This window comes from Mesoplodon mirus (genome assembly GCF_964341445.2).
Source record: "Mesoplodon mirus genome assembly, chromosome: 7".
Lineage (NCBI taxonomy): Eukaryota > Metazoa > Chordata > Mammalia > Artiodactyla > Ziphiidae > Mesoplodon > Mesoplodon mirus.
In genome coordinates this window covers 2,060,775-2,076,186 of record NC_138983.1, presented here as the reverse complement: position 1 = coordinate 2,076,186, position 15,412 = coordinate 2,060,775, and the positions used below count along the sequence as shown (strand labels likewise).

General features: G+C 63.4%; 1 protein-coding gene across 1 annotated transcript in view; it reads right to left on the bottom strand.

Annotated features, from left to right (window-relative positions):
* KCNQ1 (potassium voltage-gated channel subfamily Q member 1) overlaps positions 1 to 15,412 on the bottom strand; it is a 350,394-nt gene extending 334,982 nt beyond the window's left edge. Inside the window, exon 1 of the mRNA XM_082629545.1 lies at positions 14,972 to 15,412. Coding sequence (XP_082485671.1) covers positions 14,972 to 15,351 — 380 coding nt within the window. The 5' untranslated portion in view covers positions 15,352 to 15,412. The remainder of the gene's footprint in view (positions 1 to 14,971) is intronic.

Sequence of the window (15,412 nt, the reverse complement as noted above, 5' to 3'; positions counted from 1 at the left end):
GGCCTCCCCACCGACACGTGGCCGTCCAGGCCGGAGCTCAGCCAAGGCGTCCCCTGGCCTTCGGAGGCCCCTTCTGCCACCGGGGCCTGGTCCCCCCCACCCAGGGCCACAGTGTGTCTGCACCTCCCCTACAAGGAAGGTCACTGTCCAGCCTCACTGGCAACACGTCCTGAGCAGAGGCCTCACCAACTAGTTCCTGAGTCCCCTGGGGCGACCCGTGGTCTCAGCCTCAGCCCAGGACTGGAGGGAGCGGTGCCCACACACCCAGTCCCCACCCCAGGGAGGCAACGCTGGTGCGGTCACCCAGCTCCCTAGGAAGGACGGGTCGTGTTACCAGCCAGGCAGGTGCCACCAGGAACCACCCAAATCCAGAACCACCCGGGGCGGCTCGGCTCCCGCCGAGGCCCGTCGAGCCGAGGACGACCTTCCCGCTCCAGAAGCGCTGCCCAGGCTCGGGGCCCGACGGCACCCGCCCTGTCCCACAAAGCAAGCGTCGGGCTGCAGGGCCACCAGAGGCCACCCCTTCAAACCCCCCACCCCAGAAGCTCCTGGCCAGGAGTTTCCCAGGAGCAGCGCGATGGTGTTAGGCAGAGCACCAAGGCCCGCCGGCCCCATCAGGCTGGGCCACACTGCACACAGCACCGGGCCCGGGGCCTGCATCCTTGACTCAGGCCCAGACACCCTGGGGACATCCATGAAGGAGGACGCCTGCTCCGGCCACCAGCAGGCAAAGCGGCCCTGAGCAGCCACGCCAACACCCAGCAGGCCCCCCGCCCCTCAGGGCAGGATCCCTGGGGTGAGCAGGACCAGGGTGAGTGGCCAGCACAGGTTGGAGGGTGCACAGAGCAACTCGGGAAGCAAGGGACAGTCCCGGGATGGGGTTCGACACCAGCCCTGCCCCCCACCAATGATGTGACCCTGTGTCTGTCCCCTTGGGGCCTGCACCCACTTTGACAAGCTGCGGGGCCATCAGCTGCCCCCCCCCCACCGTGGGTGTGATTCCCTCCAACTCAGACCCCACGACTGGCCTGGCCATGGCGGAATCAGCGGTCTCAGGCCACGTGGCTGGGCAGAGGGCAGCTGGCCGCCATCACAGGGAACCGCTCCAAGGGCTGCGGCTGCAGCGAGGGCCTTGGGCCTCCCTCCTGGATGGGCAACCAGGTTCCCGGGCTGGGCTCGTGGGTCAGGGCCACAGAGGCGCTGTGAGCCTGCTGTCCTTCCCCAGGCCCGAGGCCTCTGAAGGGACTTCCGCCCCGACAGCTGGCTCCTGTTGTCTTTGGGCAGGACCCCCCCGAGGTCTACCCTCCAGGTCACCCCAGACCTGGGCCGAGTGGGACCCCGACATGGGCCGTGCAATCATGATCCCGTGAGAGAAGCTGGCGTCCCCTACACGGCAGCCCTGCCCACCCTGGCAACTCCCATCCCGCCATCTCCCCAAGGGCAGGACCTGGGAGCCAGGCCTGTCCCGGCCCGATGTGGAGGCAGAGGCAGACCCGCCGGGCACGCACCCCCGTGGCTCCCCCCTGGCACCACACCGTGCTCAACCCACTGAGGGTTCTCAGCCGCAGGAAGGACCAAGGGCCCCGGACCCTCCTGGGGTGTGCTTTGCTGCTTATCTTAATAGAAACGACACTTTATTATTTTCTTAAACGACCGGTATTTTCAAAGTAGAAAATTCATAGAAGCAAAAGTTTAAAACTTGCAACCCAGAACCCACACCCAGGGCTGAGCACCAGGAACCCCTTGGCATCCACTTTCGGACCGTCCCCCACCTGCATGGCCTTGCGTTTTGGCCCCGGTGAGCGCGCGGCCTGCCGTCTGCTGCCAGGGGGCACTGCCTTCCTGTCACACCCCGTCCAGGCTGTACTTGTCCCAAAGTGTCCCCCAGCGTCCTGACCCCGCTTTGCCTCGTGCCGTCCTTTCAACAGCGCTACCTGCTGGAAAGACAGGGCCCTTTGTCCTGGACCCCTTTTGTTAAACCAAACCCCATGCCCAACGAGCGGCCCCCAGGGCGCTGGCTCCCACCTTCCCTGTGGTGAGTTTGCCAAGCAATTCCTGGGGAGGTGGTCCCGTGGGCATGGACCCCGGAGTGACTAGGCACAGGCAGGGGCCCAGCCAGCTGCCACGGGGCTGACGCCCTCCCCGGCAACCTCCTGGGGTCGCAGGAAGTGGGAGGCTGCTGCTCGGAGCCTCGCGTCCTCCAAACCCGGCTCAACCTCAGCCCCACGGTCTCCACTGTCCCTGAGCAAGCACCGAGTCACCCCATCACAGGGCACGGAGAGCCCGCCCCAAAGGACCGCCTGCCCAAAGAGGCTGGAAAGGCCCACGGACACCCCGGGGCGGCGTGACTCGGAGGTGGCGGGCCGTCTGCCAGAGACCTTGATAAGAGCACGGAGGTGGGGCCTGTCCTGGGGACGAGGCCAGAAAGGCCCGCAGAGCCCCCAGCCTCGCCCATCCCCCTCGTGCCAAGGGCAGCCAGAACATTCCAGTGCTGCCCGGGAGGTGCCCACGCCCCCGCCAAGCTGCACGCGGGACCTTGGGCCCTGATCCAGGGGGCCAGATGGGGGAGGGCAGAAAGCGGCCTCCACCTCTGGGGGCTTCTCGCCTGCCCCATCTCCTGTTTTATCCTCAGCCCGGTGGGGTAGGGACAGGCCTCTCCAGGGACACAGAGGGTCACCCGGTCACCCCAGGGTGCACGGCAGGTCAGGGACAGGCCAGGAACAGAGCCATGTGTCGGGACTTCCTGCTCTGATCACTCGCAAACTGGGGCCTCCTGGAATCTGCCCTGATCCCCTCCCTCCCTCCCCCTCCCCTCCCCCTCTCCCCCCACTCAGCAGCTCGAGGGTCTCAAACCAGGCTGGGACCCTCACCCCTAGGACCCCGCATGGCTGCTGGCCGCGCTCCACAGAAACCTGGACTCCTGGCCTCCTGCCTGCCCCACCAGGTCCCTCACCACCGCCCGGCCTCCCCGAGCTGTCTGATTCTCGGTGGGGTCACCCTTACCCCCGGGGCACATGGGAGGCGAGCAGGAAGCACCCACAGGACGGCCACGTGAGGTGACGGCGGGGTCTCCAGGGGATGTGGTGGGGTGAGCCATGAGGGCTGCCACCCCAACCAGAGCTGACACCGCACACGGCTCCGTGTGCACAGCCTAGAAACTGAGGCCCTCGCTGGGAGCCCGCAGGGCCGGCGCAAGGTCCACGACGGGACTAGACAGAGGGCGGAGGTGAACTGAGACTCAGCCCCAGAGAGCGCAGCTCGGGCACCGGCCCTGCCGCCAGCCACACTCACGTCCACTTCGTGCACGGCAGCCGGGCAGCCCCAGGGACAGCATGGCGACCCACCCACACCCCCATTTACCCAGAATCCAGGCCACAGACGGCTCCCATGGCTTCCCAAACCAGTGCCCACAGAGACGGCCTTTGGGTCTGGGAAACCCGGAAAGACGGCAGGCCTAGGTCTCCCCGCCGAGGACACTCTGCCACTTTCTAGGTCTTGGGCTTTGGCTAGCTTGGCCCAACAGCCGGTCCACCCAACCACACTGGGGACAAGTGTGGCCAAAGCCACACCACCTACAGACCATGTCCAGAACGCCCCTCTCAGGACAGCAGATGGCTGACTGGTATACCTGGTGGGTGCTGGGACCCGCGTGGAGCCATCCAGCCACCTGTCCACCCATCCACCCACACAGCCATCCATCCATCATTCCACCTGTCCATCCACCATCCATCTCTACATCTGTCTGTCCATCCACCCACCCACCCATCCCTCAGGGGCACCTACTCCACACTGTGCCCTGCACTGGCCCAGGGGTCCCAGACCCTCCCCTTATTCCACAGCAACCACAGGTCTCAAATTCCTGAGACTTGGGAAGCTGGGAGTCAGGGGCTGGGAAGCACCACAGAGGAACGGGGCCTCCCTCCGACAGCAGGGCTCCCGTCCACGGGAAGGGGCTCAGGGCCTCAGCCCAGCCAGTGGACAAGGATGACAAGGACCCCAAACAAGAAACCAGAACGCGCCATGCCTGGGAGCAAGCGCTCCTCTGAGAGAGATGGCCCTCCCCCCAACTGCAGAGGCAGGACCTCCTATCTCTTCCGTCCCCCATCTTATGGCCGAGGGGCCTCGGTGAGTCAGGGAGCTGGGTCTAACCAGGCTGCTCCACGGCCCCTGGGACCCCTGAAGTCCCTGTCCGTGCCTGGGAAGGGAGGGAACCACTCAGACCCTGTGGATGAAACATCAGGACGGCACAGCCACAGGCCAGCGACACTCGTGGCAAAAAGGCACGTGTCCCTGAACAAGGTGACTGCAAACAAGGCTTTTCCAATGTGTTTAATCATGACCTAAGGTCACGTCACAACCGATCCCTCAACGCTTCTTATGGACTCCTTCAATCTATATGTTCCCACACCCTCTTTTTTTTTTTTTTCTTGCTCATTTATTCATTGAAGAAATCAGGCCTCTTGTCCTGTAGGTCAGCGGTCCCCAAACTTTTTGCCACCAGGGACCGGTTTCATGGAAGACAATTTGTCCATGGACCTGGGGGTGGTGGGGTGGAGGTGTTTTCCGGATGATTCAAGCACATTACATTTATCGTGCACTTTATTTTTATTATTGTTACACTGTAACATATCATGAAATCACTATACAACTCGCCATCATGCAGAATCAGTGAGAGCCCTTTCACTGCCACTCACTGATAGGGTTTTGATATGAGTCTGTAAGTAACTGATTGATTGCAGGTCTCTGTGCAAAAAATTCCAGAGGCGTAGGGTGTCTGGCTGTCTCCGCTTTGGAGACCTCAGCAGCCGTGAGACTCAAAGCCGAACCCACGACCCCAGCAGGAGGCCACGGTGACGCTTTAGCCCCCGAGTCGCCTGGTCAGGCATCAGCCGGGATCCCAAAGAGGCAGGACTTCACCGGCTATGTGGCTTCCCTGAGGTGCAGCTGCATGTGGGGAAGCAGGACCCGGGCTGTGTCTTTTCCCTTTACTTGCTGGGGTTCAAAATAACCAGCGGCCTCCCTATTATCCTCCAAAGGCGGCTGCTGGTTTGGCCCACAGATGGATGCAGGGTGCAGCCTGGGACTGAAGCTCCTCATCAGGCCATCAGTCCACTGAGGAGGGCCTTACTCTCGACGTATCGTGATGCAGCCAGTGGGCATGTCCTTCAGCTGACTCCAAGTCCTTGAGACGTGGCCCCAGGGGCCTTGACGCCGCTCCTGCTTTCCCATGTGGCGCAATGGTCCAGGCTCAGCTTGTATGTTTCCTGCCCCAGACCTGAATGCAGACGTTTCTCCGGGACCCCTGGTTTCCCTCCGGGGAAAGGGCACCTGGGGGCCACAACCTGGGGGCCACAACCTGGGGGCCAGGGATGCTCATAGCAATGGGCCAGCCCTTCTTTCTAGCCCTTTCATGTAAACAGAGAAGCAGTTTTTATTTATTTATTTATTTTTTGCAGTACACGGGCCTCTCACTGTTGTGACCTCTCCCGTTGCGGAGCACAGGCTCTGGACGTGCAGGCTCAGCGGCCATGGCTCACGGGCCCAGCCGCTCCGCGGCATGTGGGATCTTCCCAGACCGGGGCATGAACCCGTGTCCCCTGCATCGGCAGGAGGACTCTCAACCACTGCGCCACCAGGGAAGCCCCAGAGAAGCAGTTTTTAAACAAAATCATTGTGAACACATGTTGATGCTTCTCACCAAATGCAGGCTGGAGGGTTTTGCTCAGCATCACCTAAATTTCATCGGCTCCGTCTGTGCTCATCATCCCAGCTCTCAGCGACACCAACAGAATTCCTCAGTAGCCTCACCCCATGATTCCCATGCAAGGGCCTTAGAATAATAAAACAAATCCCATCACAACCGCGACACCATGACTAAAAACAGCGCGCACGCACACACCCAGCTCCATTCATTCTGAACCCACCGGCAACAGGTCCCCCGAGATAAGACCTTTCTAGGGATTCTTCCACCCCAGTGCAAACTAGGTCATTTGTTTCATTTCGGTTTTGAAGAACTTCTTTTTCTCGTTAAGATTTATTTAGGGATTTACGAGATCAGGAGTTGCTTTTATATTTAAAGTTATGGGAACTATTTACAAGGTTCCAAAGTCAAATCTATAAAACCATCTAATCATCCTCAGAGACATTTGGGTTCTGTCATGTCCCCCTACCCAGAGGTAACTTTTTATAAGTTTCGGTTTATCCTTCCACTGCTTTTCTTTCTTAATATAAAGTAAGTATATTAGCGTACCCTTTAATTAGAGGAGCAGCAGCATGTTATACTTTTATCCACTGTGTGTGCGTGGCGGGGTTTTTTCCACGTAAAAATATTTCCTGGTAATCACTCCACAAAAGCACGTGAAGACTGCACTGTCCCTTTTCCTCACCTGCACAATATTCTGCACGCAGCGGATCTAACCTGCTTCCTACAGGCTGGCATCTGAGTTCTCCATCTTGCGCTTTTACAAAGAACGCTTTAACAATCAGCCTTGCACAGGTGTACTTTCCTCTTTTTTTTTTTTTGCCGATCTCTTCAAGATAGGCCCCTGGAAGTGGGATTGCTGGGCCCGAGGGTACGGGCATACGTAACTGTGCCAGATGTTGCCAAATCCTCCTCCCCACGGATTCTACCATTTTGTAGACCCTCCAGTAACATGACCACTGCTTTCCCAGAGCCTCGGCGGCCGCCAGCTACATATGTCTATAAAGGCTTCTGGATTTCTGCCAGCCTGGAGGGACCTCAGCGAAGCCCGTGTCTGCGTGTCTCTGACAGTGAGTGGGTTGGCATCTTCTCACACGTTTAAGGGCTACCCCACCAGCCACTTCTGTGAACTCTGCTCACATCTCTTGCTTGTCTTCTGTGGGGTCACTGGGTTTTTTCTTCTCTATTTTCAGAAACGCTTCCTATCTTAGAGCTATTAACCCGGCGCATGTGCCACAGTCTCTCCCCCAGATTTCCACCGGTCTCTTTACTGCTCACCAGGTGGTGGTATCACGCAAAAACCACTTCTTTCTCATACAGCCTCTTCCTTAATGCACTGGCTTTTGAGTCACAGAGAAGCCTCCCCACCCTCGCCTTTGCACTGTAGAGGGTCCCCCGAGCCTCCTTGCGGTACTTGAGTGGTTTTCCGACCACTTGGGGTCCATCCCAGTGGGCAGTGCAAGGACCGGGTCCAGCCTCACCTGTTCTTCCTGAAGCATCACCTATTAGAAACCCCCCAACTTTTCCCCATTGGTTGAAGATGCTGCTTATATTTTTGGCTAAACATTCATTCGCAGTTGAGTCTATACATGGATTTTTAATTCTGTTCTATTGCTTGTCCACATGTCAGTGCCACAGTGCTTTTACTACCCAAGCTTTGTTTTATAACATTTTGAGCCGTCCCAGCCAAGAACGCGGATGGGACTTTTGCGAGAGACCAGCTGCGGATGTCTTGGAACAGAAATCCAAACCACGTGACCCGTCAAGCGGACACGTTCCAAGCACGTGGTTCCGGGGCTGCTCAGGCACCACCTGAAGCTCTTCTGGGTGCCCTGGGGACCCCCAGCTGCTCCCTCTGCCGGGTGGGGCCCTCTGGGTCAGGGCTCCTTCTGCAGGCCCCTCCCAGATGGAAGGGTTACGATCAGCCTGGCAGTGAAGGAGGCAGCCCCTGGCCTAGACCGGGGTGGGGTGAAGTGGGGGTCCCGGCGTGGCCTGGCATCTCCACATGGAGAAGCATTCCAGGGCTGAACAGACTCGGGGGCAGGGTGGGGGACTCTCGGCTTCTTTTTCTGACTTTCTCTAGATCTCTGCATGGCACTCCGCAGCAAATTCGGCAGGAAGATGTGGAGGAATCGCTCAAGGGCATGGTTTTCAGAGGAAGGAGAGAAGGGAGCCCACCCTTGAGAGACACAGGGGGACGTCCACAGCTCCTGCTCCCCAGTGAACTGGTACCCGGTGGGCGGGGGCAGCTGGGAGGGTGCCCGAGGTGAGAGGCAGGCGTGAGGTCAGTGTTTCGGGAAGTCTGAAGGGGTGACCGTCGGGCGCTTCATGGATGCGGCGGAGGGAGCCTCTGCGGGGGGGGGGTAGGGGCCAGTGGGCACACACCAGGCACGATGCCGGGAACATCAGTATTGTAAGACGTCCAGGCAGAAGCGGAGCAGCTTTCCGGGGGTGGCACGAGCCAAGTGGCTGGGCCTGCTTCCCCGCCCACAGGTCACTGAGTAGAGAAGGGAGCGGGGAGCAGGCCCAGAGCCTGAGAGGGGGCGGGGCGGACCCTGGCGTCCGCTGCCCCAGCCCCTGCAAGGCGGAACGGCACCTGCAGATCGGGGGGTGTTTGGAGAGTCCTGCTCTGACGCGTGGAGCCAACACCCCGCCATGGAGCGCCTGGGACCACGGCTCGGTCCTCCTGTGCTCAGAGCCCGCCACAGGCAACGGCAGTGTCACCTCCCTGGGCCACGCGTCCATCCTTCCGGGGGGACCGCGCTCTGCACGGGGGTTCGGGCACCTCCTCAGGACACACTCCCTTTGCAGGTTCTTCACCCGGGCAGTGAGGATCGGCACCCCCACCCCAGCCAGGGCTACTGTGAAGATGGAGACGTTCTGGGGGAAAGGGCTCCGAAAAGCCCCCGCCCTCAAACACACGGGGGCCTACAGCACCCTCCCGTAGCCACGGGAGGGTCCCAGCGGCCTCTGCCCACCACTTTCTGAGCTCACCCGCCGCCCAAGCTCAGGAATGTCACTGGATAAAAATACCCACAGACGATGTCATCAGGCCCAGCCTGCCTGTGGGGCTCGGAGCTGCCGGGCAGCAGGCTGACCGCCACGGCCCAGGCTCGGGGCGGGGGGTGGGGTGGGGGCCCTGGGCTACCAAGGCCAGACACCAGGTGACCCTGTCCCGAGCGCCTATCCCTGCTAGGTACAGGCTGGCCCTGCCCACCCACTCGGACCCTCTAACGCCCAAGAGCGCTGAGACCAGCACACACTAATACCCCACACAGCACCAGAGTGGTTGAGCCACCATGGGGGCTCCGAGCATCAGGTCAAGGGGGTGGCAAAGAAAGAAGGCATGGCTCTGCCTGGGGCAACATGGGAAGGCTTCCTGGAGGAGGAGGTCTCCGAGCTGAGCCTCAGCCTGGGGTTCTGGCAGCAGGGCTTTAGGGCAGAGGCCTAACGCAGCCAGATCAAAGGCCTCCAAAGGCTAGTCACCCACCCATAGGGTAGCAGCCCCAGGAGTGGAGAGCCAGTGCCCCAGCCATGCTGGCACATCCAGGGACGCCCTCTCTGGGCTCACGTACTGCCCTCAAGAGGCAGCTTCCTCCTCCCTTCCCCTCCCCCGACAAACGGTGGCATCCGCTCCTCACGTGGCCAAGCCACCCCAGGGTCAGCATTACAACCCCTGCCCAGGGTGAGAGGGAGTCACGTGAACAAGGCGCCATCAGGCCTACCAGGATTCTGGCCCCACCATCGGAAGGAGCAATAGGTTTCAGAGGCGGGCAGCCTGGAGCATGGCCAGCTGTGCAGCCATGGGCACGTCACCTCCCCTCTCTGGGCCTAGGATTTGCACACAGCACCAGCCCGTCCCTCTCCGTCTTCCACCAGGGCCTGGGGGAGAGCCAGGCTGCCCCTCTGCCCCAGTACCCTCACCCCAGCTAGTGCCCACGTGGGCTCAGAGAAGGGACCTGGGGTCACCGGGCCAGGAAGCAGAAGACAAACCATCGCGAGGCCAAGTCTCATCACACTGTCAGAAGCCGTGTGTAAAAATGGCACATGGCGTCACAGGTGGTCACCCTGCCCAACAGCAGAGCTGGGGCCCCACCCCTTGCCAACCATCACCCCGCCTTCCGTGAGATGTGGGGCTGTCCCAGCACTCGGGGAACCTCTGGAGGGAAACTCAGGGCCCTCTCTGCCCTCCAGGAGGGAGTGCAGACAGTCACCCAACCTGCCCTGGGGACCCCGGGCCGCCTCCAAGCTCTGCCCCTTGCTCCAAGGTGCCTCCCCAGGGAGAGTGAAGCCGGCCCGCTGGACCCTCCATCCAGGCCTGGATCCGCAGAGTCCGAACTGAAGGGTCCAGGTGACGGAGCTCCTCCTCGTTCTCCCCCAGCAGCAGAGCCCAGGCACCAAGCAGCACCCGTGAGCGTCCGTGGCGTTTCCCAGCAGCAAGTGTACCCCTTGTCTGGCCTCAGGTTTGCGGCCCCCGTTCCTCCAGGCCCAGCACCTTCTCCTTGCACACAGGCGTCCTTGGACACCGTCTCCACCTCACAGGAGCCACACGTGACACCGTCCCAGCCCGTCCATCTCACCCGTGGGCAGGGCCTTGAGCCACGAGAAATGCCACACGAGCTGAAAGCTGGTTTAGAACATCAGTCTGAGAAGGGCCTCAAAGTTTTCCTGGGTCCACGGCCCAGACCAGGAGGCAGGGAGGGCTCAGCCCAGGGCCCCCATCAGGAGCAGCACCCCACTCAGCGCACAGCACTGGGAGCTGGTGAGAAACCAGGGCCGGGGCTCCTGACTGCTGGACACACCTGCCTTTCAGCAGCATCCCCAGGACACACTGGCCTGAAAAACCCCGTTCACACCAGAAGAGTCAACCTGGGAACCGGCTTTTGCAGGAGGAGGATGATCCCGAGCCCCTGACACCTTTAGAAGCCGGGGCATCGGAATCGGACACCCCGGGTGGAGCAGGGAGCCCCCGGTGGGTGTGGTGCTCCAGGCCTGCCTCAGCTGCTCCCGTGTCTGCCTCCCTGGGACAAAGCCCCCGCCCCAGCCCCACAAGACCCTGCTGCGGGAAGGTCCCAGGGCGTGGGGATGGTGAGTGCAAATGGGCCCCTCCCACCCCTCCAGCCCTGGGTACCCCCACGGGTGCAAGCGGAGGCCACGGGCACCGAGCCCAAGGGGAGCCGACGATTCAGAACCAGGCACGGGCGAGCATCCCCTCCCACCTGAGCAAGTCTGCCGGCAGGTGCCACACTCACCAAGCCTGCCACAGAGGAGGGGATACGGACCCAGGGAGGTGGCCCAGCCTCGGGGCAACGCTGGGGCACGAAGCCTGGACGCCTCCCAGGGCCGAGCTACCACACAGCCTGGCCCACTCCACATCCTGCGCCAGGTGGCCTCCAGGCCCCAGACCTCGGCGTTCGCTGGGCGTGCCTTCCAGCCCAGGGGCTCCCACCCCCTGGACCATCCCTCCCCTCCCACCACCTCCCTTGGATCCTCAAGGTCTCCCGGGCTCCCTCCTCCGCAGCTGGTGGCCCCGGCGTAAGGGACACCTGTGGTCCCCCAACTAGTGCCAGATCACGATGAGGCGCTCAACATACAGAGGGCAGTGGGTCCAGAAACAGCGTGCTGGGTCTGGGGCGGTAGTGAGGGGTCTCTAGACAGCCAGGGGGAGACCCGAGGACCAGGCCCTGGGAGAAGGTGACACAGGGAGAAGCACCAGAAGGAATTCCCCCAGCTTTACTGGGAACTGAGGGCTAAGAACTTCTTGGAGGCGTCTCAAAGGGGATAGTGGGGAGACCAGAGAGCCTGTTCCCCTCCGCCCCTGCCCTCCGCCCTCCCTGACCAGCTCCCCTTCTGGTGGGTCTGCCTGGGGTGCGATGGGCACCAGGGGCCAGGGTGGGGGGATGCGACCAGGGAACTGGCCTCCACTTTCAGAAAGGCGGGCGGGCTCGGCCCAACAAACCGCCAGGGAACGCTGCCAGCGCCATCAATTATTAACACCCGCTCTGAAGGTGCCGCCAAAGCCACCGGAAAGTTCTAGGGAACCTGGGAAAGGCAGGGTGGCAGGAGGGCAGGGACAGGACGCACTCCTGGGCCCTCCCCCAAACCTTCCCTTAGCCCCCCACCATCTCCAAGCTTCTCCCAACCAGCGGGGATGCTGACGGAGGGGGCGAGGGGCACCTGTCCCCGCATGAGGAAACTGAGGCACGGGGGCTTCTCCCAGGCTGCGTGGGTGGCAGCAGTTGGAAGAAGACAGGAGTCTGCACGTGTCACCCTGCAGCTCCCGAGAGGTCGGGGGAGGAGGGAGAGAGAAGAGAGAGGGAGAAGGAGGGAGGAGGGGGTTCCTCCGGGCTCCTGTGACTGGAAGCCCCCCGCCTGGCAGGAGGGACACGGAAGCTGGGGGCAGCCTCCACCCTGGCCTCTACAGACGGAGGCTGTGGAGGCCCAGCCCAGCGGCCAGGGCGGGCTGCTATGGGGCCCCCGGGCCCCACTCCAGTCCAGGCATCTCCCTAACCAGACAACCCTGGCCAAGGCCCATCAGCCCTCAGCCAGAGTGGGAGCCGCCGCACGGTGGGGATGTGAAGAGCCTCAGATGAGGACTGGGGGCCAGGGGCAGGGTCGGGCGGCGGGGGCAGCCTCCTGCCCCCTGACCCCGGCAGACGGGGCAGGCGGCCGCGCACAGGAAGGGCCGCTCTCCTGGCCAGAGCAGGGGTTCCCCGACCAGGAGGGGGACAGGATATCCTGGCCTGCTTCCCCAGCTGTGCCTGGGAGAGTGTGCCCAGCCCTGCAGGGCCCGCAGGACAGCGGCTCCCACACCCACCCACTCCCCAGCCCTTCAAGGCCGGGCTCATCCTTCCCAGGCCGGAAACCGAGCTCAGCCTGGGTCGTAACAATCAGCCCGCACGTTTCACCATCTGCCTCACCAAGGACAGAGCTCTCTCTCTGCTACCATCTCGGACGTTTCTCAGAACAACACCGGGGCCAGAGTGGGCACCGTCCACCCCTTTTCTCAGTGCTGCGGTCAGGCTCTGGCCACTCAGTCCCAGGTTGCCCCTGCAATCCCAGCTTGAGCCCAGGTCCCCTGGACACACTGGCCAATTCAGAGAGTGTCTGGGGCCCTTCCAACCTCCTGGAGGTGAGGGGGCACCTTCCCGGGCCCCAGGGAAGCCACGTCCCCTGCCTAGCCAGGGTCCACCTGCAGACCCACCCTGCACGGAAGACTGTGGCACACCTCTTACAGGTGGGGACGAGAGTGGGAAGAGACTGACCCAAGGTCACCAAGCCACCCCAGCTCCTCCCCCAAGGGGAAGCCACTCAGCTACTGTCCCCAGAAGCCACCCCTGCCCTACAGCTCCTGGGGAGGCTGGGCAAGGCAGACTCTGCTGAGCAACTTCCGAGAGCTAAACAATCAGAATCAGGAAGAAAACACAAGTGTAAGCAGAGACTTCCTCTGGGGAGCAGCAAGCCTTCTTCCTCCACAAGGCCCTGCAGCGGCCAGGGGACCTGGGCACCACGCGCACCCTCGGGCCTGCCACCACAGGACGCGAGCCAGCGGGGTGTCTGCAGGCCCCTCGCCTTGGCAGCCCTAGGGGTGAGGAGGCACTGCTGCACTGCCTGGCGATTCTCTGCCCAGAGCTGGCACATAGGGTTCCCGGACAGAGAGGCGGCTGGGCAGGGTCTGCTCCAGGACCGGCTGTGGGGTCCGGCCCGCCCCTGGCCACCTCCGGGAGCTTGGGGTCCAGCAGGTGAGGGCTGGGCGGCAGGCAGCCCACGTACACAGCAGCATCCACGAGCCAGCTGTTGGCTGGGCGCTCAAACAGCCAGCGTCAGACCAGGGCAGGATCCCTCAGGGTCAGTGCACACAAACATTCCCCCAAACCCCAAGACAAGCCGCTGCCGCTGCAGCCGCGGGCAAGGCCGCCCTCTCCCGCAGACCAGCCATGGCCACGGCTAAGCTCTCTCTGACACCTCGGCAGGCAGGGACTGGGGGGTGGGGAAGAGGCTTGAGGACACTGTCCCCACCACTCGCCCTCCTGCTCTGGAAGGACTGCCCCTCCGCAGGGAGGGGAGCAACCCTGGTGCCACCTGTGCTCAGAGGAGCGAAGGCGAGGAACCGAAGTCCTGCCGCCCCACCTCGCCGCACCTGCTGAGACCGCGCTCCAAGCAGCCTCTCTGCTCCCTGGGCTCCGGTGGTGGCTACCGGAGTGGGACAGAAGAGGGCCCTGGACACCCCCCAGCCAGGTCTCTCCCAGCCCCAGGCCCGCCAAGGGGGCAGGGACGAGCACCTGCCCCTACCAGCGGGAAGCCAGAGGGGGGTCACCCCCGCAGGCCCCAGAGCAGCCTCCGAGGTCAGCCCGGGGATGGCCAAGCCGAGGCTCCCAGGCCAGAGGCCGGCCCCACACCAAGAGCCCACTGGCCAGGCAGCAGGGAAGCAGGACCGCGAGCGGGGGGGGGGAGGGCTCCACGTGGCCCCGTCCCAGCGCACCCTGCCCTGCCCCACACAGGCACGCGCAGCGGCGGCTGGCATCAGAACCACCTGGGAAGCAGCGGGGGCAGGTGCTGCCTATAGGGCGCTGCTTTCGCCTGGCGCACAGCTTCCTCTGATGGACCAATGGAATCAGGGGCCCGACCTCTCTCCTCCCCGCCACCCTGTGTGTCCCCTCCAGGCTCCCCTGCTTCAACCCAGGGTTCCCAGAGCCTGGTTGGGTTCTTGCGGCGCCGTGGGCACTCCCCACGGCCATGCTGACACCTCAGGCTACACCACGAGGCCTGCCGCCCTGTGGGGCAACCCTGCTCCGCTTGCCCAGGAGACGCCCCACAGGGCCCGCCTGGACCGGGGAGGGTCTGAGATGTTGCTGCACCAGCGGGGGCACCGGGCCCTGCCCTCTCTTGCCTCCCAGCCCCGCCCGGGGAACTCTCTCCCCTGCCCCCGTCCTCCCGCGAAAGGATTAACACCTGGACCGTCCCTCCAGGGAGGAGCGGGCCTGCTTGGGCAGCGCACTCCTCCCAGCTGGCTCCCCCAACTCATGCCTGGGCAGCGCCAGCGGGGAGCTTCCCACCCCCACGGGGTCAGACCCACACGTCCCTGAACTCCAACAGACAAGCTCCCCGCTGCTTCTGTTTTTCCCATTAACCCTTCCTTCCCTCCCGGCTGATCTGAGTCGCAGCTCCGACCAGGTTCGGGCGGCAGCAGGTGGCACAGGGACAGCGCTTCCCCCACGCCCTCCCCGGCCCCGCGGAAAGCTCCCAGTCCCGGCCGGCGGCGATACTCACACGGCAAAGTGGTAGACGAAGCACTTCCAGCCAGTGGGGCGCTCCAGGAAGTTGTAGACGCGGCCCTGGATGTGAGTGCGCGCGAGCAGCGGGCGGCGCGCGCTGTAGATGGAGACGCGCGGGTCGAGGCTCACCGGCGGCCGCGGGCCAAGGTCGGCGGCAGCGGGGGGCGCGGCGGGCGCGGCGGGGGACGCGGGCCCCGGGGCGCCGGGCGGAGCGATGGGCGCGTAGAGCGCGCCGCCCGCCGGGCCGCCCTCGGCCAGCTCCAGCGAGAAGGGGCACTTCTTGGCCAGGCCCGCGCTGCCCCGCCGGGCGCCCGGCAGGCGGCCCCCGCCCCAGCGCTTTCTCTCGGCCCTGGGAGGGGAGGTGGCCGCGGCCATGGCCAGGCAGGGCCCGCGGGGGCCGGCCGGGAGGCGGCACGAAGAGCTGCGGCGAAGTCGG